At 39.5% G+C, this 24,396-nt stretch overlaps 1 protein-coding gene across 2 annotated transcripts in view; it reads left to right on the top strand.

The window, feature by feature from the left end:
* The first annotated feature begins 2,093 nt into the window (after nucleotides 1-2,093).
* LOC109093819 (rhombotin-1) overlaps nucleotides 2,094-24,396 on the top strand; it is a 30,599-nt gene continuing 8,296 nt past the window's right edge. Inside the window, exons 1-2 of one of the 2 annotated variants that reach the window (XM_042759982.1) lie at nucleotides 2,094-2,702; nucleotides 22,145-22,358. In XM_042759982.1, coding sequence (XP_042615916.1) covers nucleotides 2,681-2,702; nucleotides 22,145-22,358 — 236 coding nt within the window. In that variant the 5' untranslated portion in view covers nucleotides 2,094-2,680. Of the gene's footprint in view, nucleotides 2,703-19,227; nucleotides 19,453-22,144; nucleotides 22,359-24,396 lie in introns of those variants that run through there. The other variant, XM_042759983.1, reaches the window with a different exon arrangement.

The raw sequence follows: 24,396 nt of genomic DNA, 5'->3' as shown, positions 1-24,396 counted from the left end.
GAATTTTAATTAACTCTGCAACACAAGGCCCACACTCCAGGATGGTTTCCAGTCGCAACTGACCCTGTATGCAGTGTGTCATAGAACAGGGATACACTCTAGGCCTCCTAATAATAAGAAACAATGGATCGCTCCATCACTGACCATCAGTACAGAACAGAAGCATGATACGTGTCAGTGCACTGGCGAAAGTAATTCCTAGCAGGCTTAATAACAAGCTTGAATTTAACAACCTGATGTTTTCTAATAATGAACCACTGTGTTGGCTTATCTGTCAGTCAAAAATGACCCTTAAAATATGAACATAATTTGTGTTCATACTTAATAATCAGATTAATCCTTCTCTTTTTCTGAAAGAAATGTCTTAAAATATGGCTTCTCTTTTTAAAACACTTACAGATAGGGTGGCCATAGGCACCATTCATATTTGACATGTCCCAGCCAGGATTTTAATAGTGCCTATCCAGGTTTAGGCTGTTTGCACTGTGCAGGCCGATTGTTGTGTGACATTCATGAGAGCTATAGAGAGCAGAGCAGACGGCTCCTTATGCTTTCAAATCGCTCTCGCACCTACTTTGGTATCTTTTTTGATCAGTGCGCAGCAACGCTTCAAGTCAAATGAACGAACAAACACGTGCACATATTTGCATCGCTTTGATCATTCCCTGTAGATCTCACCTTCTCACACGCAGCCCCACTATTGGTCGATTATGTACAATACCTGCATCTTATTGGTCAAACCGCTTTGGATGTTTTAGGCAATATTAAAATCCTGGTCAGGACGTGTCCTGTATGAATGGTGCATATGGCCACCCTACTATAAGATCGGCCATTGTATTGCTTCACCATTTAACTGTCAGGAGGCCTTTTGTAGTTCAGCATTCAGCAACAAGGGCCATGCTTTCCTTGTTCCCTCAGTTTGTTGTGATTGGATTAATTGGGTGTCATTCACTTCTGCAAGAGGTCAGCAGACATACATTTGTGGTCAAAAGTCATCCATCTATCACACTGCAGAAATGAAAAGTCAGACATGTCAGGCAGAAGAGGCAGAAAGCAAAGGCTCAAACAATGGATTTTAGGGGCAGGGCAATGTCCCAATCTGCTAAGGTTGCTACAGCCTATAGTTTGAATTAAACTATGAATGAATGTCTAGGGGGCTAAGAAGATTTGCACCCTATTGTCTTATGAGCAGATATGAATTACGATTTCATAATTTACTGTAGGTCTATTCATCACCTTCTAGGAGATCCAGATCTCACAGACATTAAACAAGGCACATTTTCATCTCTACCTTGACAGGGATGTGCAATAAAAGTAGAGGGAAAACTATCACGCCATATCACTCACTAGCAAACAGAGCACTTGTACACTCTGCATCTGGCCTAATGGTTAATCTCGGGTGGATCTCTGACTTGATTGGTTAAGAGTCTCCGCAGGGCAGGTGAAACCCCACCAATTGCCCACCATGAAACAGTAACACTTTTATCAGCAAAGTAACAGCTAACAATTATATTACCAGAGCCACATGCAATCTCCTATCTCACCACTAATCAAAAAACAGCCCATCTGTTGTGTTGTTGCTCTCAAAATGACTGTTTATCTGAATATGGAAAGTGAGTCTTCTAGCCGATCATCTCACATATCCAGTGGAAATATTATAAACAGTGAGAATGAAGAATGTGAAGAAATTAGATCATGAAAACTATTTAAAATGCTTTTGGAAGCTCAAACCCTCTTTTCTCTATTTATAACACACAATCACATAAGAACACACGTATACATATATCGCCCTGTGAGCACTTCACATAAACACTCACTCTCTCTCACACACACACACATACACACACACACTTTCCCTTAGCTGTGCTTTTGTGTTTTGTCAGAATTAATGAGAAAAGTTCCCTTGCCCTAGGGGTAATTAGTGTCCTTGGAGTTAAATAAGCTAATACTTAGACACCTCTGGCACAAGCAATTATGTTTGTGTATTGAATAATTGATTCAAAGAGGGGGGGAAGGGCTGCTAATCAGATCTGAGCATAATGAATTGATTTAATTAACAGGGGAATCCGTGGCTCTCTGGGAAGCGCGCGCATTTATTCAGTAGCAGGAGCGCGCAGAGCGCATAAATTGGGTGAGAAAGGCAGCGTGAGCACGCTGTTAGGAGTTGTCAGCCTCAGAATTGGATTTCTTGAATATAGTTACATTTTCGGAGCAAATGAGAACTGGGAGGAACACGTTTCTATTCCGAGAATAGCTTCTTCGCGGCAGCTCAATTTAAACGGGTGTTTAAATTAGATTTGAGTTAGTGTAGTCGTTTCATTTTCGCATGGAATGTACTGTGGCGTCTCACTTTAGTTTTAGACATCGTTAATTGCAAGCCTGGATATTACTGACGAGCTGCGTCCGCGAATACAACTGAGGGGACATCGCTGCGTATAATCTCCGAAAAAACATTAAGCAATAAAATAACAGACACATGTTTCTCTACATGGCTTTCCGTCTCTGAACAGCAGAAAACTACACAGACGAGCCTGTGTAATTAAACCTTGCAGCAGCAACGCGGACGATTATTTTTGTTGTTGCGAAGCAATTTCTTCTCAAAGACGCGAGCGGAGCGCGCAGAAGTGTGCTGGAGCCGAGAGCGGATCGCCTGGAGCCGGACTCCTCGCTCCTCAGGACGATGGTGTTAGACAAGGAAGAGGGTAAGTACACGGATGATTGTTAGTGCATTCATTTGCTTCTTACGACTACGAAGACCGCGGGACAGTGAGGAAATGCAACATTTAGCGTCCATTTCCCACCCGAACGGCACTTCCATGCTCCAGTTCGTTTGTCACATCAGACGGACACGTTCGTTCGTCAGGTTTACATGAGGAAGAAAGCGCGTACGCTACTCTGAAAGACTTCGAGTCGGGAGAGACCTGCAGAATACAGTGTATGAAATATATTATCTGTTTAAAAAACGTAGATAGAGATGAACCTACGTCGATGTTTACCGCAGTATCATTTAGCGCTCGTGCAAATCTGTGAAGTTACGGGGAGATGTTTTATCAGCAGAGCATTGGAACCTTAACCTTTACTGATGGGTCTAAACGAGAACACTTTGATATCCGTGTATTTAGTTTGTAAATATTTGTTTTTATAGGTATGTACAATGCACGTCTCTGTATTTACGTTGCACGCTGGTTCCTATGGAAACCGTTTATAAACTTTTCTTTTGGAGCTTGCGGTGCTGAAAAGTTTTTGCTGAAGCTGAATCCCGTTTGTGTACTTTAATCTGTTTCTTTAACAGCGTTGAGAGAAGAAAATCCCTACAAAGTGTCTTTGACCTAAAAATGCCTTTCTTGTCATCTTTCAGGGAATATTGTCATCACACACACGTTTAGTTTTAGCCATGGGCCCTTTCCCCTCTAAAGTAATGGCTTGCATTTCGGACCCATATTTATGTTTGAAAATGGATATTTCATATCTCTTTGAGCCAACCATCCTTTCACTAACCCATCTAAAAACCAATAAAGGGATTGCCGTGGAAACATAAATTGGTCTGTCTCGTTCAATCCATGTTGCGCTAATGTACCCAGATTAACTCAACTGTAAATTGTCTCCTTTTGGATGTCTGTCTCGCTAAAAGTTCCCCATATGATTCATGATTCAGATTGCTTTTAACAGCTATTGGCTAAGCAATATGGTAAATGTACAAGGTGATGCAAATGGCATTAGTAGGAGAGGATGCACAGGAGCATGTAATGCAGTCAATACTACATTAACTACTGATGCCCAATTACAGAAGCAGGGAGAGTGGCTTTTAGGAGCATTAGGACTTACAGAAAAGCTTAGATCACCTGCTGCTTATTGCCTAAAAGCTTCACCCTTTGCTTGCTGGTGCCGACCAACTGCGCTGGCATTTTGGCAGGGATGGGAAAGCAGCTTGGATCTGCTCTCACTCTCTCTCTCTTGCACTCTCTCTCTCTCTCTCTCTCTCTCTCTCTCTCTCTCTCTCTCTCTCTCTCTCTCTCTCTCTCTCTCTCTCTCTCTCTCTCTCACACACACACACACACACACACACACACACACACACACACACACACACACACACACACACACACACTTTTAAAACAAACATAGGCTATGTTCAGATAAGACTGGCCGTAATAAAAGGCTTTAGTCTGACTAAATATGTCAGTTGAGGTAAAATATCCTCCTAGTTTGGTAAATCTTGTACTGAATTCAAAGTGAGGGAAGCTAGTGAATAAGATGAATTGAACCGAGCTTTGGGAAAAAACAACTATATGCACAACCCTCATGTTCGCTCACATTATCCATACGCCTCGGTGTAAGCAAACATGAATAGATTATCGGTACTTGTAAACTTGATACATTGTGATTTTAGAAAAATGTCCTTAAAGCAAGTCATTTTATGCGGTTTTGTAACGATTCAGAAAATTATAGATGCCAGTGCTGTATTTGGTTTCCATAACTGAACTTTCAAATGGTCTCAGTGTAACTTTGAAATAACTGCAATCTGCAATAGAAGAATTATTGTTACCTTCTGGCCAACATCCTCTGAAAATAAGGATATAAAGTTTTCACTATTTTTACTACACACTAAGCTTGCTTCAGTTTTCTGACCTAAAATTCACCCGGAGCTGTTAGGAAGCTCTATTAGGTAGTCTTAAAATATGTGAGGTTTTTTTTTTTTTAATGTGAAATATTGGGTCATTCATATCTCTGTTCTCTGTACTATGCAATGATGTACTAAGTGCAGCAGATTGAAAGTAGAGCGACGTGGGGCTTGTGTCATAGTTTTGCATGCACTTGCTATTGTACTATTACTCGGGCTCCCCAAAATATCAACCCTTTCGCATATCAGGTTCGCAGGCTTTGTCATCAATGGTCCTTGCACTGTATTTGATCCTTGCTGTACCGGTTTTAGGCAACGACACCATATTATGCATACATTACTTGCTCTTGTACTTTCTTACCACGATTCTGAGAGAGTGGGGAAATGTGTTAAGGTACAGAACAAGCACAACTCCTTTTCATGACTACCTTTAAATAAAAGAAGCTCTCGGTTGACTTTTAATTCTCTCTGGAGAAATACGCTATTCAGCCATTTTCTTTCCCTTCAAGGTATTTAAAACTATCTGGATTGGGAGAAATAATTGGATCCTCATTGTGGACTTGTTCAGGATTGATCATTCGCATCGCTGGGCTCCCTAAGAACCTGGAGAAGAGAAAAGAACACCCTTCTATTCTACATCCTGATGATAAATTCTAAGTTACCGTTCCCAGTTTAATTTACGAGAACTGTGAACCAATGAAATCTGTTCGTTCCGAACACGTGTATTTGAAATGCAATGTTTCAAATGAATACTAGACCCCTGATCTGTCTGCTGCTGTAATAAAACTCAGGGCTTCAGGCACCAGTTTTTATTTTGAAATAAGAATTGCTTCATTCTTTACTTGAGTTACCATGGTAATTCGGTCTTGTAGCAATTTTATATTGATTTAGAGTGGACAGTAATATTTCTTCTGTTATTCCTCTTTCTGTGGGTTGATTTCTAATTTCCACTTGGAGATTACTTTTATACATTCCTTAAGTCTTTTCACTTTTTTTTTTCATCCTGCAAGGTAATTTTCTCTCTTGTATTTGCTATTTTCTCAGCTTATTGGCTTGTTCTTACTCTAAATTAAACTTGCCAATTTCAAATATTGAAATTACATCAATGTTTCTTTCGCCCTGGGTCTCTTGCAATATTGCGCTTGGATTCAGGGCCTAATGCTTGTGTTTCTTCCACTTATATTGCTTCAGCCTGAAGAAATTCCTACTTTATAAACATTTCCTCCTGATGCAATTACAGTTCAATATATCTGCAACTGATGTGTCCTCAACATAGAGATCCGTCATTGCTGCGTGGTCTCAAATTGGCATGGTGTGTTATTTTATTTTTTTGGATGGTTTAGAATGCGTGATGGTCTGACATTCTGATGAGGTTAATGTTAAACACTAGGTGATGCGTCCCTTTCTACAGTACAATATTGGAGAGCTGGCCGTACAATTTTACTTTAATTGCATGCAGGGTTGTTGCACAGGACCACATTTTATGGGACCCCATAAATTAAATTTTTTTTTAAGAGCTCCAAGAACATACAGTCCATCACTGAAGCACTGGGAACACAGAAAACCTTTTATAACATCCTCAGACATGCTGCCAGCGAGATGAATCGTCATTTTTAGGCTACCTTTTAACATGTCTCAGAGCAGCCTTATCTTTTACCTTGAGTCCTGAGACGAATGCAGACAGGTTCGGCATTCAGTAAAAAAAGCAACATGAGCGAGAGAGGCGCAGAAAACAATATCCATGTGTAGTGTATATAGCATGATGTTTACTCAAATAAGGTCCAGCAAAATTTAGCTTCATCTTGAAAAGGAAAAATATATGTGCTATTCCAATGTCTGTACAAATGTCTGTCTTTTTCATTTCAAATTTGTTTCTGCTCTGGAATTCTCTACAATAGTAGCTTCTCCCAGTGGACATGCTCCAAGTAATAGTACATATGCTCTGCTGAAAGAGGGATATACAGCTACATATTGATGATTTTACACTAGGTGGTTTTTAATTTACTTTCTTTTGGTCTTTAGACCACATGTTATTCCCTCGTGTCACCTTGTCGCAGCACCTCTCGCTAGCACGTCTCACTGCAAGGGTGAGTTGCTTCGTCTATTGCATTTGTGTGCGATCACTTTCTTTCACTCACACACACGACACACACACTCGGCTTCTTGCAGCAGCAGGTCGTCACACTTGGCTCCATTTCATCGGTCCCTCTTCCATTCCTGCATTCATTTGTTTATTTCCCCCCTCCTTTCTTCATCTTTTGTCTTGTGCGCCGGTTGTCCTGTGAAGCTCTAGGAATTTTACTTTACCACTGACTGCGACCTATAGCACTAGGTAAAGAATGGAGGGATGACCTACAGCTCTACACATGCACACAATTTCACGACCAAGTTCTGCTGCTGCACTTTGGAATGTTACTTTTTGGCATGACCTTCTTGTTTTAAAAGGTTCAGCCTTTCAGAAAGTACAGGTGGCCATGCTAATGAAATAAATGACTAGCATACTTTGCTTAAGGTCTCGTCCTCCCTGCCAGCTCTTTCCGTCCACCAGAGACACTTTTATAAACTCCTCATTAACCTTACTACATTCTGTAACTTGATTAAAAGCTCTCATAATGATACCTACACATATATCCACATTTGGCTCTAATGAAGTTAGAAAGTGCAGCTCAAGGTATCATAGCCGTTCATTAGTGTTGCCTTTTATAAAAAAAAATAAAAAAAAAATATCACACACCCCTCGCCTAGATGTCTTTTATACTGTAAATATCACCTGACTCTAATATGATGAAACGATGAAAAAAATGCCAGACACTGGTTGTGAAAGGTGTTTAGACACAAAGGGAAAAGCTTTGCTGCATTGTGAATGTTTATGAGGGAGCATTATGTAGTTATGAATGATTAATGTAGAAATAGAATCTTGTGGCATAATTGTAACAGGGTCTGTTTATGCATGCGAGTTTCCATCTTGTTATACATTGATCTTCCATTATGCCTATTAGTTGGAAGGCCTATTTTAATCCCTCCTGAAATGCTCCCTGGATACATATTCACAAGAGTGTGTTTACCGGAGAACTGCAGGCAGACACTGATAACCGTTGTGTTGGTTTTTGGATGGTGTGTTTTGTAGGTACATTGGTATGTGGGCATGTGTGCACACCTGTGCGGGTACATGTTTACTGTGTGCATGAGCGTGCATGTATATGTCTGTGTGCAATTGGTTTGCATGTGCAGAATATATTTACCGTGTATGTTTATAACATATTTGAATGCACGCACGCACGCAGCATGTCACAGTGAGCTGTTGAAGTTGTAGTCCTCATTATAGCTGATCTGCATCTGTGTTTTGCAATGGAGCTGTTGAAGATTACTGAACAGCAGAGTAAAGCGAGATGAATTCTGAAATAAGTAATGATGCACTGTTCAATATATTCAATTTGTCATTCCTGGAGTGAGGAAGATCTTTTTTGGGAGATTGTAGCCTCTTGACTCACCTCACAAAACACACACACACACACACACGCACACGTAGATATGATATTATAGCGTTGCACTTTCATAAACTAATATAATATACTGAAAGAAATTAATGTACTGTACTGTATGTCTGACCACTCTCTGTGTGTGTACATTGCTATGTACTTTTTATATACTGTTATATCTGACAAAACCAATATGTATACATACAGTATATATTTTTTATTATTATATATAAAGTTTTTTTGAAAGGTCTCTTATTCACCAACAATTTGATTCAAAAATACAGTAAAAACTGAAATACTGTAAAATATATATATATATATATATATTTATATATTATTACAGTTTAACAGTTTTCCATTTTAATATATTTTAAAATGCGATTTAATCCTGTGATGGCAATATTTAGCAGCCATTACCCCTGTTTTCAGTGTCATGTGATTCTTCAGAAATCATTATAATGTGCAGATTTGGTGCTCATGTAACATTTTTTTTTATTTATTTTTATTAATGTTAAAAACATGCTGAATGAAAGCATTTAAAAAAAAATCTTACTACGTTAACTACATATTGACTGTTAATTTCCATTTTTATACCTTCATGCTCATCTCTTGATCTTTATATTATTTCTGCTGCTCAAGGAGAAACCAATCCATTTGTTTATTTATTATAATACCTTTATTTTTAAATCTAGAAATTCTATTCATCAATATTTGCAATGCTGACTAGGTCACAGTTATAAATAAAGGAAACATGTAGGCCAGAGGGTTTTTCTTTTCTGTTGGGACAATATAATGAAAACTCCCCCCAGCTCAATAAACTTTCCATATATATACGCCACAAACCTCATGTAAAGTACTTATGAAAATAGTTGGGAGAGAGAAATCCAATATAGCCTGTGTAAACACATTCCATCCAAATATTACATGGATATTAAAATCTATTCCTATTTTTAATAAAAAAAAGCCACAACATATAAGAGAGGATGCTGTTAGAGAAAGCACTGGAGGGAGGCTGGAAAATGGAAACCCGGTCCACTTAATGAGATACTAACTTCCACAACTCATTGGCTGACCTTCGATAAATCAAATCTTGAATACCTAATTAAAGGCAGTGATTGCCGGTTAGTTTGTATTGTTCCTTAAAGGGGAAGGACACGGTATTGGTGAGGCTGATTTAATCAATGCTCAGCGTGAGGGTTCTGATCCATTAGAGTGGCAGCTGTGGTCCAAGCGCTTGGCCACTCTGCTCGTCTATAATTGAAATTGGAAACTGAGCACAGGCTGAATAATGCTGTCCACCCCTCTATCTGCCAGCCAATGATTTTATCCTTTCTTGACACATTTAAACATAACCGTCTCCCATGCATCATTGGAGCTTATAATGGAGTGGCCATTCGATTTAACTCTTGAATTCTCTGGCAGCATCAGTAACCTTGGATGGTGTGGTCATTAAGTTATTGCACTCTCAATGCTGCTATGGAGATGACAAGTTAACTCTTTCCCCACCAGCCTTTTTGAAAAAAGTTGCCAGCCACCGCCAGCGATTTTTGATGATTTTCACAAAAATTTTATGGCCTCCAGTATATTTTGCTGTATGAATATTTGAATCACATTATCAAAAACTACATGTGGATAATATTCAGTATGATTATCAAAGCATAAATCCAGTAATTCACTTCCATCAACACCTCCAAAGCTTGCACAGACATATACCACTTCCTGGATCAACATTTTACTCCATAACATCATGCAGTTTTCATTTATATGCTGTCTATTGCTGATAATCGCATTATTTTTAATATCCATCTGTTTACATAAGAGATCATTAGTTTTTAATTCATTTTTAATTGTTTTTTTTTGTTCGGGAGGTTTTGTACTCGTTCAGAAGATGTGTAATAGTGCCCCCGAATGTATAAAAGTGAAAACACGAAAAGCGGTAAAAACTCGTCTTTGGCAGGGAAGCATTGTCTTCTAAAAGATGAGATAACTCGTCAATGTCGGGGAAAGGGTTAACTTGTCATTTAAATGATGACATAGATGTTATTTAAAGCTAATTATAATGACTAGGAACTAAACCAAACCTTATACTTATGCAGAGAGAAAGACTGAAATTCTGGTCTATAACAGCAAGCTAATAATTATTTTCATGTTATAGCCAATAACCAGTAAATGGCTGATATATATATACATTTAAAAGAAATTAAACACAAACTCTATGCTACATGTGAATGTATGCAGCACAATTAATATTATGTACGGCATAGAAGACAAGTATTTCTTAATATTCTTAATTGATTTAAATATTTTTACACAACATAGCTCTGTTATCAGTACATAAGCTCTGAAATGCACTCTTAAAGAGAAAATGTACTTCAAGAGAATACTTACAGGTCCTTCTCAAAAAATTAGCATATTGTGAAAAAGTTCATTATTTTCCATAATGTAATGATAAAAATTAAACTTTCATATATTTTAGATTCATTGCACACCAACTGAAATATTTCAGGTCTTTTATTGTTTTAAAACTGATGATTTTGGCATGCAGCTCATGAAAACCCAAAATTCCTATCTCAAAAAATTAGCATATCATGAAAAGGTTCTCTAAACGAGCTATTAACCTAATCATCTGAATCAACTAATTAACTCTAAACACCTGAAAAAGATTCCTGAGGCTTTTAAAACTCCCAGCCTGGTTCATTACTCAAAACCGCAATCATGGGTAAGACTGTCGACCTGACACCCTCAAGCAAGAGGGTAAGACACAGAAAGAAATTTCTGAACGAATAGGCTGTTCCCAGAGTGCTGTATCAAGGCACCTCAGTGGGAAGTCTGTGGGAAGGAAAAAGTGTGGCAAAAAACGCTGCACAACGAGAAGAGGTGACCGGACCCTGAGGAAGATTGTGGAGAAGGACCGATTCCAGACCTTGGGGGACCTGCGGAAGCAGTGGACTGAGTCTGGAGTAGAAACATCCAGAGCCACCGTGCACAGGCGTGTGCTTTTGAACCAGAAACAGCGGCAGAAGCGCCTGACCTGGGCTACAGAGAAGCAGCACTGGACTGTTGCTCAGTGGTCCAAAGTACTTTTTTCGGATGAAAGCAAATTTTGCATGTCATTCGGAAATCATGGTGCCAGAGTCTGGAGGAAGACTGGGGAGAAGGAAATGCCAAAATGCCTGAAGTCCTGCGTCAAGTACCCACAGTCAGTGATGGTCTGGGGTGCCATGTCAGCTGCTGGTGTTGGTCCACTGTGTTTAATCAAGGGCAGGGTCAATGCAGCTAGCTATCAGGAGATTTTGGAGCACTTCATGCTTCCATCTGCTGAAAAGCTTTATGGAGATGAAGATTTTGTTTTTCAGCACGACCTGGCACCTGCTCACAGTGCCAAAACCACTGGTAAATGGTTTACTGACCATGGTATTACTGTGCTCAATTGGCCTGCCAACTCTCCTGACCTGAACCCCATAGAGAATCTGTGGGATATTGTGAAGAGAAAGTTGAGAGACGCAAGACTCAACACTCTGGATGAGCTTAAGGCCGCTATCTAAGCATCCTGGGCCTCCATAACACCTCAGCAGTGCCACAGGCTGATTGCCTCCATGCCACGCCGCATTGAAGCAGTCATTTCTGCAAAAGGATTCCCGACCAAGTATTGAGTGCATAACTGAACATAATTATTTGAAGGTTGACTTTTTTTTGTATTAAAAACACTTTTCTTTTATTGTTCGGATGAAATATGCTAATTTTTTGAGATAGGAATTTTGGGTTTTCATGAGCTGTATGCCAAAATCATCAGTATTAAAACAATAAAAGACCTGAAATATTTCAGTTGGTGTGCAATGAATCTAAAATATATGAAAGTTTAATTTTTATCATTACATTATGGAAAATAATGAACTTTTTCACAATATGCTAATTTTTTGAGAAGGACCTGTATAGTAAAATCTAATGCATAATATTTCACTTTTATGGAGCTGGATGATGGAAAAGTAAACTATATCTTAAAAAATGCAGACATTTGGACAAGAATATGATATTAGCCTATGCAGATACATTTTTTACATTTTGGCAATAATTGCCAACCTTGTGCATTGATAAACATTATGAATGCTTTTTCCTAATGGAGACATCCCTAAAATAAAGACTAAATTTACTAATTATACACAAATTCACAGGCTTGAAATACTGTAATTGTTTAGCAGTAAGAATAACAAGTATCTTCTAAATATAGATTAACACTTGAAACAAACCCTGAAGTTCACATGGCTGGGAAACTGTAGCAATTACAACGTCAAATGACTGCTAATATACTCAATGATAACTTCACAGAATGTTCACCTGATTAAGGCTGGTACAGTAAACCAAAAAGCCTGGGAAAATTAAATGTAATTGTTAAAATCCAAACCCTGCATCATTATTTACCCCATAAGGAGACGGGCAGCCGAGAGAGTGTTCGAGTGACACAGAGGCCCCACACACCAAACAAATACCCCCCGTGGTGGATTTGCATTATTCAGCTCTAAACGGGGCCCAAATGGAGTTGTGCTGCATGGCGTTTCCTCCATTTTCAACCTTGCAGCATGGTTCTGAATGGCACACCTGTCTCCTGGCATATCTTTTGAAACGCTAAATGTGTAGTAATTGCTGGGGAGAGGGGAATTTCATACATCATTCCCTAACCTTGGGAGTGACAAACTTTAGAAGGCCTACATTTATGCCTAGCCAAATGCATTTTTAATGTTGGTTAAAAAGTGTTGGGGCATCATTGTGCAACGGATGGCGGAAAGAGGCTCCGACGGTGCTAATGGTTACATTCTTGCCAGGAGTCATGAAGTAGCAGATAAGATTGTCTTCCTTTTTTTTTTCTCAAAGTCTGAAAAGATCTGGAGGCAGAATAGATGGATTTATTTCTTTATTCAGATGCAAATGCAATCTGTGGGAAAAGAGGGGAAAAATGAATTGAGTTCATATATATATGAAGAGTCATTCATCAGCGGGAAATATTGACAGTTTATGCCTTCTGGTGAAGTAAATGGGTAGAGGCTGCCATCTCTGAGCTCTGTCTAAATGAAGACCTAAAACAAACGCACACTCCAGGCCTACTGTACAGAACAACTTCCAGACGGGTGATGCTTGATTGGCTGGATGTGAGGTCACACACCTCCATATTCTTTCTCTATCGAGCGAATGATTGTTCCTCTTAAACTCTTCTAACCCCTGAGTCGGGTGTGTTCTCTCTCTCTCTCTCTCTCTCTCTCCCCATTCACACAAGCTTTTCTGATTCTGGTCTGTCGACAACTCACCTTCTAGAGCTGATTTCTCACCACGCGCGTGAGCGCCAAAGTGTTGGAACAACTTGCCTCTTGCAATAACACTGCCAGTTTTTGCACGTCTCCAAAATAAGCAGTAATGAATTTAATTAGATAGCTGTTGCAGATCTCTGATACATTTCTTTTAATTAACCCCATGTGAATAAATTAAAATGAATAGGAGAAAGAAAAGTGTAGAGCAAAAAATAACACACACACACACAAGCTAATGAAGTTATCCGTTAATTGGAATCGCATCTGTTAGCCAAAGCTTTAGCAGGGCACCAGGAGCTAACAATGTGTTTAGTAAGCCTCTCAATCTCCTCATCCGAGAGAGAGAGAGAAGGCCTTGGGTCCTAGAAGTGACTGCAAGTGTAAGAAATGCAGCTCTGACGTGATGGAAATAACCGCCAGGGCTTGGAGAAAAGAAACCCCTTGTTTCCAGGCCCTGCTCTACCCAGACTCCCCACACTGCTGTGCTTGAAGCCAGGCCAGTGTTATTGCAGGCCTAATGCGGCTGCCTCATTTGGGCCAGATCAGAAGTAATTATGCTCGGGGAAAGTGGCTACCAACCGCAGGGGTCAGGACACTTGTAGCATGTGAAAAGCGCAATTATTCCCAGAGACAAAACCCTCCCTTATCCCGGGCAGTGCCAGGGTCACTGCGAAGGAGCAGCACTGCTCCGTTTTACCAGGGCTTATTAGCGGCAGCAGGCTGCTAAAGTTTGCGAAAGTGCATCATATTAATGAACGTCACCCTCTTCCCAACCGCACTGATCGTGCCAGCCCTGATCTCTCACTTTTTTGTTCCCCTCTTTCTTCCTTCATCGTTCTTTCAGTCAAATTAACTCTTCTTCCAGTTTTTTTCTGGGTTATTAATTATATCATGATGATAGCAAGCAAAGACTAGCCTGATTTCATACAAAGAGCATCCACAACTGCTTTACCTTTACCCACAAGCTACAGCTGAACATATACTATTCTCCTATTTTGTGCTCCATGATGTCCACCAAACACACAAATCAATATGTTTCAGACTGTTCCGCCTTGTCCTTATCAACTAGGATCAAGTTCTTTATTCATTTATCGGTTTCAGCTGGCATACCTGACATTTCTACCTGACATTATTACCAGATGTGTTTTGCCTTGGCAGTAAAGAAGACTTAGTGTCTACAAGCTCAATTACAGTAATGATGTGGACTGATTGAAAGGAACTGATTCACACAGACAATAGCAGGACATCTGCCTTAGTTCCCCATTAACCTCCACGGCGGCTGGTTGACAAATTATAGTCCAGATTGCCATGGTCTCATCTTACATGCACACAACGGGCTCCTATGCACAGCTAGAGCTAACACAAATCTTTGGTTTATGATAAAGTTCAATGCAGTAGTTTTAAAATAGTCTTAAAAAGAAATGCATATCGGATTGGACATGAAGGTGAGTAAATGATGGCATAAATTTCATTTTTATGTGAACAATCCCTTTCTGCTTTCTGTTCTCATATGTTGTACTTAGTCTAGCTGTATTTGAATACGAGACAGTTTCATATGTAAATGCCCTTTAAAAAACTTCTCTGAGCAGGGTTTAGGTGAACTCAAAATCTTAATTATATAGGGCTTCAGGACTGATATTTAAAACCACATCCTATCTGGTACCCTTTAACCCTCTGGAGTCTAAGGGTATTTTTGGGGCCTGGAGAAGTTTTGTCATGCCCTGACATTTGTCCTTTTTTAAGTTTCTTATAAATATCTAAATGGCTAAAGTCTAATCTCACTGTAATCAGCACAAACTAGGCTATAATAATATGTGAGCAGCATGTATGTACATGATTGTGTTTTTGAGAAAAAAAATGTTATGCGTGGTTAGTGAAAAAACTAAAAATGTTAAATCACTTGAATAAGGCAATAAACACATACAGAAAATTGGTTCCCAGGACTTTTGAGAACTGGAGCTTGTAGCCTAGAATTTTTTTTTTCTAAATTATGTGAAAATCATCTTGTTTACTCACTTACAGAAAACAATATATTGATTTAAATTTTCTAAGACACTTTTTGTTGGTAAAAGTCATATGCGAGTAGGCGTCAACTATCATGAATTCACACCTGAGAAGACAAAGGCCTGCATAATGAGCTGCATAATGAGCCATTCAGTCAGCTGTGTCACTGAGAGGGATGAGTTACAAGAAAGAATGTGAGGACAGAATAAATCTATATAATTATATGTTTGTAGTTTATTTAGAATATATTTAATTATCCCACAACATAATTTAATATTCACTTGTGAGTGCAGTTAAACAGTTTATTAGGAAAAATCAAAGCTGACTTTCAAACTGAATTTTTTGCATCATTACTCCAGTCACACAATCCTTCAGAAATCCTTTTAACAATCTTATTTTCTACAAAAAAACATTTATTGTTATTATTATCATTATCATTATTATTATTATTATTATTATTATTATTATTAATGTTGAAAAGAGCTGAGAATATTTTTTTTAGGTTTTTTAGGGGGGATAAATTGAAAGAACAGCAATGATTGTTACATTTGTTACAGTTACATTTATTGTTACATTTATATTATTTACATCAATCTTTTGAATGGTATAGTAGTGTATATTGTTATTGAAACTTCATAATATTTCACTTGATTATACATTTAGTCAGGAATTATAGTTTGGAAAAAGTCTTTGGAAAAAGTCTAACTAGTAAAATGTTTACACGTTATGTGAAAACTAGTACAAGTATATAAATAAATAAAAAGAGACTTACTCATGTTTATGAACTCTGCTGAATAAAGTGCTTCATTCTTTTTTCTGAGGAAATCCAAATCTCAAATCCTCAACCACATGACATCTTTTTGGGGTGATTTATGTCTTATTCCTCTCATCGCGAAGCAAACAGTAAAATAATAAAAACTTGAAGAACAGTCTCGCTGCATTGTCTTCTGTTGTGTGGGCGTATTCAAAAGCCGCGCGCTTCAGTGAAACATTTGAATCTCAAAAGCGCGCTCGGCGCGGGGGCATGGTCGCATTAGAAGATAATGAAGGGAGACGTGAAAAACGGACATCGCGTTGTTTTCATATGGATTACTTTATCACAGAATATTTGTTTTCAGCAGCACTTGTTTAGTTTAAAAGTAGACATGTCAGGCTTTCTATAGATATCTCTCTCATGTCTCTTCGTTGAGTATTCACTGAGTTACAGTTCATTTTAATGACGCATTTGTATCTGAAGATCAGCGCAGACAAAGGCTGCAGACAGCACTCATTGTTTGTTATCTTTATTTTTATAAGTGCACAAAGTTTTGTTGTTATTATGTCTGTATACAAAAAAAAAGTAGACCCTTTACAGATTCGATTGATGTATTGCACTTATCTGTACGATCAAAACTGAAAGTGTAATTTAAGTTCTTTTCGGGGTTATCAGGAGAAAATACCCCAAAACGCGTATACGTGTTAATCGACTCCAGAGGGTTAATTCCAAACACCTCAACTACAAAATCAACTCCATCCATTCAACCAGTAAACTTGTGATTCAGGACCGCATCTGCCCACTGTCGGGATAAGATGCAAGTGCTTATCAAGTCTCCCATCCCTGTCACAACCAAGACTCCCTTCTGACAAATGGTTCAGCTCAATCAAAGACTACAACCTCCCATGGCTTGATCAGCTTTCATTTGTCACACTGTGGCCTTCTAGTCCAATTTGTCTCAACCACCATACACTCATCTCCAACACACTTTCCTGCCTCTTTTCAGAGTACTACCTTAAACCAATGAGCGTCTCTAATCTTACATTGCTTTTGGAATCAGACCTGTTAAACTAAAGGATTTGTTGCATCTTTTAACTAAAATTCTTTGAACTGTACACGGAAACTCACCTGCCATTGAAAACAATTCAGACTCTTTTCATTCAATGCTGGTGTTTAATATTTTGGAGAACACTTCTGCTCCATGCATGCATTGCTGCTGACATAACCAAAGGTTGTCATACATGAAAAATTATGCCAACAGCTTTGCAACAGATGACTGCCTGTAATCCCTCATACATCTGTAGTTCAAGTCTCCAGCACTTTGTTCCTCTAAATTGGTCCCTTTCTCAGTTGTTTTGAGGTCATGCACATGGTTTATGCTGTTGAGGTTCGTTTAAGGGCATTGTGGGATTCATATGCAGGCCCTCATAAAGTACAAAGCCATGTTGATACTTCAGTAAGAGTGAATTTTGTCTATAATTTATGCATATTGTAATTAGTGGTGTGCCTGAATTTGATGATGTGGCCATAAACATCTTGGTCTTTTCCATGTAATTATAATGAATGATTATTTAAACTTTCAAACTTGAAAATATAAAGTTTGTAAGTCATTGTAAGTCAAACAATAGCTTTGCTGGAAATTTAAGCCAATTTAATTCCTTTTTTAGTTTAAAATTGTAAATAATTCAGTTATTCAATGATAACCTCCAGAGGGTTGTTATCTGCTCTCACCAGATTATTGAGTGAGCTTGAGTATCAGTCAGATTCAAATCTGATTCTGAACAAATTTTGTGATCCGAATCAACCAGAAATCCACCAAAATACCTGACACAAAAGAATGATTCATTCACAAATCTGGCAGAATCAGAATCTCTAAAATCTGATTTAAAAAGCGACTTAAATTTTAACATTTTAAAACTATATATTTTAGTCTGTTTCTCACATAAAGCATGCCGTCATTAAGTCATATGGACTACTTTTATGACACTTATGGCTCTTTTGTGTCCTATTTGAAGCTCGAAAGCTGCAGTCCCCAACCACTGTAATTGCAAGGAAAAAGTATTTGAAATTTTTGCTTTCATATTCTGGGAAAGGAAAAACATCATTCACTCATGTCGCTCTTTTCCTGATCTCACATTTATGCCCCAGCGGCCCCCTTCACCCGCCCCCATGGAGAGGCCTCACACTGAGGTCTCCAGCTAATTGATCAGGTCTAATAACAGTGACCCTGCATACAGTAAACTTTGCATCATCATTGGCTTCCACTGTGTGCTTACTAGAAGATGCAACAGAGGAAAAAAAATCTGACTACAAATACAAACAAATATTCACATTTTTCCCCCCCAAAGATATGATTATTGTGATGTAATGCTTTAAAATGATTCCTTTACTTTTTTCCCTCTTGCTCTAAACCTTAAATACATCAAAAGGGTACTGATTTGATTTTTTCGATATCCACAAAAATGGAACTTGAAATGAAGGCCTACATAGAAACCGGATCCTATCTTTATAATGGAAAGTACATGGTCTGACAGTTTCAAATGCAAAAACGCATCCATACATATTCGACTTGAGATAAGGTCTTTAAAGGGTGGATGGGCGGAAAAGAGGCAGATGACAGGGTGCACACCAATTACTAATAGCAAATGATTTTCTTCCCTCCCTTTATTTGTTTGGAAGAAATGTTTGACAAGGCAAACGCTGCCTCTTGAAGGAAAAAAACCGCATCTACTGTTAGGATATGAATCAAGTAGCGGATAGCAGGGTATGCTTTTTTTGTGACATGGAATGACACAGGAAGGTCAGCAGCACTTGTATCTGTTAAATGGATTGGATTAAGGGCGAGCTGCCTCCTCAGTTTGTGTCTCTGTTTATAATGTTGCACTTTTTTGTTCTGCATGACAGAAATGGGGAGAGGGTCTACTACCGAGATTCCAGGCTGTGCAAAGAATGATGACAGGTGCACTCTTCTGTATAAACACCAAAATACCAGTTTGCTGATGTCAGAGTCAACATTATTAACTTTTATTCAGTCATTTACTCTGTCGTTTCAGGTTAAAATGTGCTGAGGCTATATAGGGCTTCTAAAAGCATATCTCAGCTCGCTCTTTTTTGGAAAACAACAAGAGGTTTCTCAGAGATGGCAGAAACAAGATGATTAGCTCAGACAGAATACAGCGCTCCTCACATCAGCTAACTCATCCTGGAGGTTGCTCTAGCCTGGTGAGACAGGAGGTGTTAGCCGTCACGGTGTGATGGAGTCATTCAGTTACCGACAAACCTGAATTCATCCAGGTAATTACAGAACGGGAATGCTCAAAGGTTTCTTGTATATGAGTCTTGAGTGGTTTACAATAGAAAGGGTTAAACTCGCCACGGTTAACTTTTTCTTTAGCCAACGTGCACGTTGTTAAAAGGTGGGAGGAAAGTGGGGGCCTAAACCAATTATGTGTGGTTCTCCTGAGGTGGGGGAAACGACCTTTGTGTATAATTAGTTCTCTTATTTAAAGCAAAGATTCTGAATAGAATAACTAATTAGCTGTCATAAAAGGCAAATTAAAGATTTTTGTGCCATCCCTTGGGGAACTGAAGGAGCCTGATTCCCAAGCTCATTTCCGTCTCGTACACACACTCACATACAAACACAGACACACTTTTTCCTCGCAGACGAGCGCTCTCTCTCCTCATTAAGACTGCTTCTAGTTCTGTAGAAGGCTGACAGGAGAGTACTGTTGGCATACCTGCAGAGTGCACCTCTAACAAGCCATGAAATGCAGGTAGAAAACGACCGCCCTCAGCTAGTGTGGCTTCAATTTAAAGGCTTTTTACCTTCATTTATACTGAACATTGGTATTTATAGTGAGTTTTGTGATCCTAATGCGACGGCTTCAAGGGGCCTGTATTGGGGCCAGAGGGGGAGGAAGCTGGAGGGGGAAGCACACCGCTAATTGATGGCTCCCATCAGTAGTGCTAGACCAATTAGTGTTCTTCTTTTTCCAGTTCTGATAAAGAAATAAGATGGCTGAATACCACCAGAGCTCTTATTCACATCCAAGTCATAAATTTAACTAACAAGCCCTCGCTCTCCTGCCCTCTCTCTCTCTCTTTCGGTCTTTCCCGAGTGCTCTTACATTTTTTACCTCATTTTATAACCAAGGAAATGCTAATTATATTATATTCATAGCACCGCTGATGTGTGGACGATCCAAAATCACTGAACAAATCTGAATCCAATAAATGAACATATTCATCACAGAGGGAAAGTGTGAGAATGAGCGCATAACCAGGGTTGTGCACCACTGAGAATTGAATTGAGAGTGCCTTTTAAATTCCAATTCCGTTGCCGAATTTGAATCGAGGTAGTAAACAGGACACAGAATAGCAATTCAAAATTTAATACAAGGAAGTAGAATTCAAGTGAATTCATATAACTCTAAAGTAAAAGGTAAAGTTTGTCAAGACAAAATTTGAATGTTTGAAATTGGCTTTGCTTGCTTGAAAGTTTTGGAAAAATTCTGCTTTTTTTTTTTTTTTTTGCTTTTTTTCTCAAATCTATCATGTACTAAACCTCTCTTGGAACAACAGTGCAAGGTTAGACCGTTAGAGTAGGATACACACACACAAAAAAAAACATTAATATGCTGATAGTTGCATGCGGCATACCGGATAATGGAGTTCATGCCCACTGGCGTACATTTGTTGATCATGTACAGTAGAGCCATTACCGGACATTAAAGCCAGAGCTGAACAAGAGCTGCTGCCTGTGACCTCTGCCATCAGAATACTCTTAACGGACATCTCGTCTCATACACAAATGCACTAACAATCAGCTAAGCATTACATAAACATGACGATACCAGGAAAATATTCATTTAAAGGTATAGTCCACCTAACTACGAAATCAGTTCATATCCTTCATATCCTGGAACACAAAAGTTGTTGTATATGATGGAAGTCAGTAGGGTCCAAACAACATTGGACCATCACACAGGTCTTTCTGAGAGAAATGTGTTTTGAAAGCAGAGAGGTATAGAGAGAGGGAGAGTGCCGGTTTAGCTGCGCGTTCTATTAGACAGATCAATAGCTCAGTGTGGGAGAGAGTGTCTTAAGAGCTGTTGTCCTGAGCTTTCAGCTGTGGCAGACCTGTTAGTGCTGGCAGAGGGGTGCCGAGTGCCAGAGTTACCAGCTCTGGCCTGGGGGCGGCTTTTAGTCCACACACAAATGTCAGACCGCAGATAGACTATTAGTGTTTAGTGCAGTTATTAAATGGACTTTATTTGTCCTTTAGGAGGCTAAAAGGCATGCTTAAAGGGAGGTTACATGACAACGCGACGATTTAGCCGGTTTGGTTACTCTTCTCTGGTCGCAATGCAGCTATTCCAAGTGTAAAAGGAGATCAGGCTTTAGTGTGTGTGTGTGTGTGTGTGTGTGTGTGTGTGTGTGTGTGTGTGTGTGTGCATGTGCATGTGCGTGTGCATGTTTGGAAGGCACTTAGGCCATACCGTATCTCACTGGAAGCTTGAGAGCAGCCTTCTTGCGGTCAACAGTGTTCTAAAAGGTTAATGTTGATCTATACCAAACAAAGCCCACAGGAGGCTTTTAGCATGGACAACAGTTCTCATATTGATGAAATCGGGCCATGGCTAATCTTCCAAACAACATAAATACCTCTGTCAGCTATCTAAATGGTGATGGTCCCAGAGCATCCCAACATAGAGATGCATTCAAAACCCCATTAAACAGGTGTATGTCACTCACCAAAAATAACATCTGTTCTTTTAAGCGGGGGCAGCGACGGATGAACGCAGTCCAAAGTGACCCGCACGGCTATCTGGGCGGAAGATCGTCTTTTGCTAATGCTTATGAAACAGCGGCCCAGGCTTCAGTGGTATCACCACCCTTATCAAAGAGCACTGAACATGAAAAGTCACTGGTTTAGCCAGGCAGTAAATCACAACGCTCTGTGTTTGTCTCCCTATCGCCACAGGTGTGCCGATGCTCTCCGTCCAGCCCAAAGGAAAACAGAAGGGATGCGCCGGCTGCAACCGTAAGATTAAAGACCGCTACCTGCTCAAGGCCCTGGACAAATACTGGCATGAAGACTGCCTGAAATGTGCCTGCTGCGACTGCCGCCTGGGGGAAGTGGGCTCCACCCTCTACACCAAAGCCAATCTCATCCTCTGTCGCAGGGACTACCTGAGGTAAGAACACGCTGAAGTCAAAGTGCTGCCAAAGCAGAAAGGGCTTGTTACACCTCAGGCTGCATGACATTCAGAAAAGTACACCCTCATCTAACAGCCGATGATTGCCACCCTGCCGGTTTCATTCCTGGCCCTGTCCCCTCTCTCTCTCCTGTTGCATTTATCTGCTAACTCGTGGGGTTAGAAGATAATTTTTTTTTTTTAGCTTGTAAATGTTGTTTTCTTTGAGGCTGTTACAGAAGATTAAGTGCATGTTCTTTCCTCATCGCAGTGTACCGACCCAGACTCTGTGTGTTCCAATTAAGTCCCAGTTGCACAAGTGAGCAAACAGCTTGGAGTGGCATCTTGTAGCGATTGTTTATGTTTAGCCGGGTAAGGTTTTGCATGTTTACATGAATGTGACGTGTCGCCCATTTTCTAAGTTGAGCGATAAAACGCTGCGTATGATTGCATGTATGGACTTTCAGCTCACCCCAGGCAGCTGAGTGGCAGAACTGCAGGTCTAAGGATCTGTTTTGCCTCATATCTCTGAGCCATCTGCTTACTAAATTAAACATGATTATTTCCTGGGCGTTAAATCCCAGTCCCTGGGGTCTCCCAACCAGATCCAGTCATTTATCCCCAAGCTGCTCTCCCCAAAGAGCCCCAACTGGTACAGCCCTTCCCAGTAAGACATGCAGTTCAGCACTGTCCTCATTAACTGTGTTAAAGGGATAGTTCACCCAAAAGTTAAAATTCTGTCATCATTACTCACCCCGATGTAGTTCCAAACAGGTTTGACTGACTTTCTTTTGTGGAACACACAAAACTGCCATTTAATGAAGGTCAACAGGGTCAAAACAACATTTTGACCCTGTTGACCTTCATTAAATGGCAGTTTTGTGTGTTCCACAAAAGAAAGTCAGTCAAACCTGTTTGACTGGTTTCAATTAAGAGGTATGAAAAACAACAACCTTTGATAAACAATTCACTAACAATATTTTTGAAACAAAAATCTAGAAAGAATAATAACTTGAACTAACTTTAGAAACTCTGGCTAGCACATAACTCATTGTGACTGTAAATATTCTAAAATGTAAAGAATATTGAAGACAATACAATGTTGGAACTCGCATGAATTACAGTTTTTACACAAGTTTGTTAAATGTTGAAATCAATGAATATACTGTAAAAAAAACTTGAATATTAGGATTCCTATTGCACTGTAGTCAGCTAAAATATAAATGGTAATAAAATGTAATGCTTTTGTCTTGTAATGAACATGACAAGACAAAATATTGACTAAATTTAACTGATACTTTTGTCACAAGACAAAAACTTTTAATAAAAAAATAACACTGGCCATTACACAATTTGCACATGTAAACTGTTATGATACTGTTAGAGTAACCTCACAAGGTCCCTAATAGGTACACTGAGGCATGTGTGGTAATAAAATTGATGGGGGAAAAAAGCCCCAAATGCTTGGCAATTACTTTTTTGTTTGCTAGAGAAAGGTGGAAACAGCACAAAAACAACTTCCTGTTGCCGGTGTACTGACTCTGATGTCCTAATGAAATCTAGCCCATCTGCTCTTCATCCTGTAACAAATGTGTGCTACTTAATGCCTGGAGATGCTGAATATGAATTCTATTAAGGAACAAATTAAGAAGGTATCCTTCTCCGTGCAGACAGAGCGAGAGAGCACTGGTGTGTTCGCTTTAAACGTGACTGATTGAGACTCCACGCAGGGCGTCCCACCTAAACTTCACCTCCAGGACACCGTTGGAGAATCAGCCCGTTCGCCTTCAGTAATGAAGCTAAAATCTCACCCAGAATTAGCCTCCCATACAGGGAGGCACTTCATTAAAGACAGGCGGGCGGATCAAACGCATTTATTTTATTTTCGGCTGGGTTTTTGGAGCCCTGCCATGCACACATTAATTATGAGCTGCGCTCCTTCTGAGTTTTGTCCTTCAGGAGTACTGTAGAGCCATAATGAACCCACACCCCATGAAAACACACACACAGCCCCACCACTGCACAAACCAGCTTGAGC

This window comes from Cyprinus carpio, chromosome A7 (genome assembly GCF_018340385.1).
Source record: "Cyprinus carpio isolate SPL01 chromosome A7, ASM1834038v1, whole genome shotgun sequence".
Classification (NCBI taxonomy): domain Eukaryota; kingdom Metazoa; phylum Chordata; class Actinopteri; order Cypriniformes; family Cyprinidae; genus Cyprinus; species Cyprinus carpio.
Note: the sequence above shows the minus strand (reverse complement) of the source record. Positions and strands in the feature narration are given on the sequence as shown.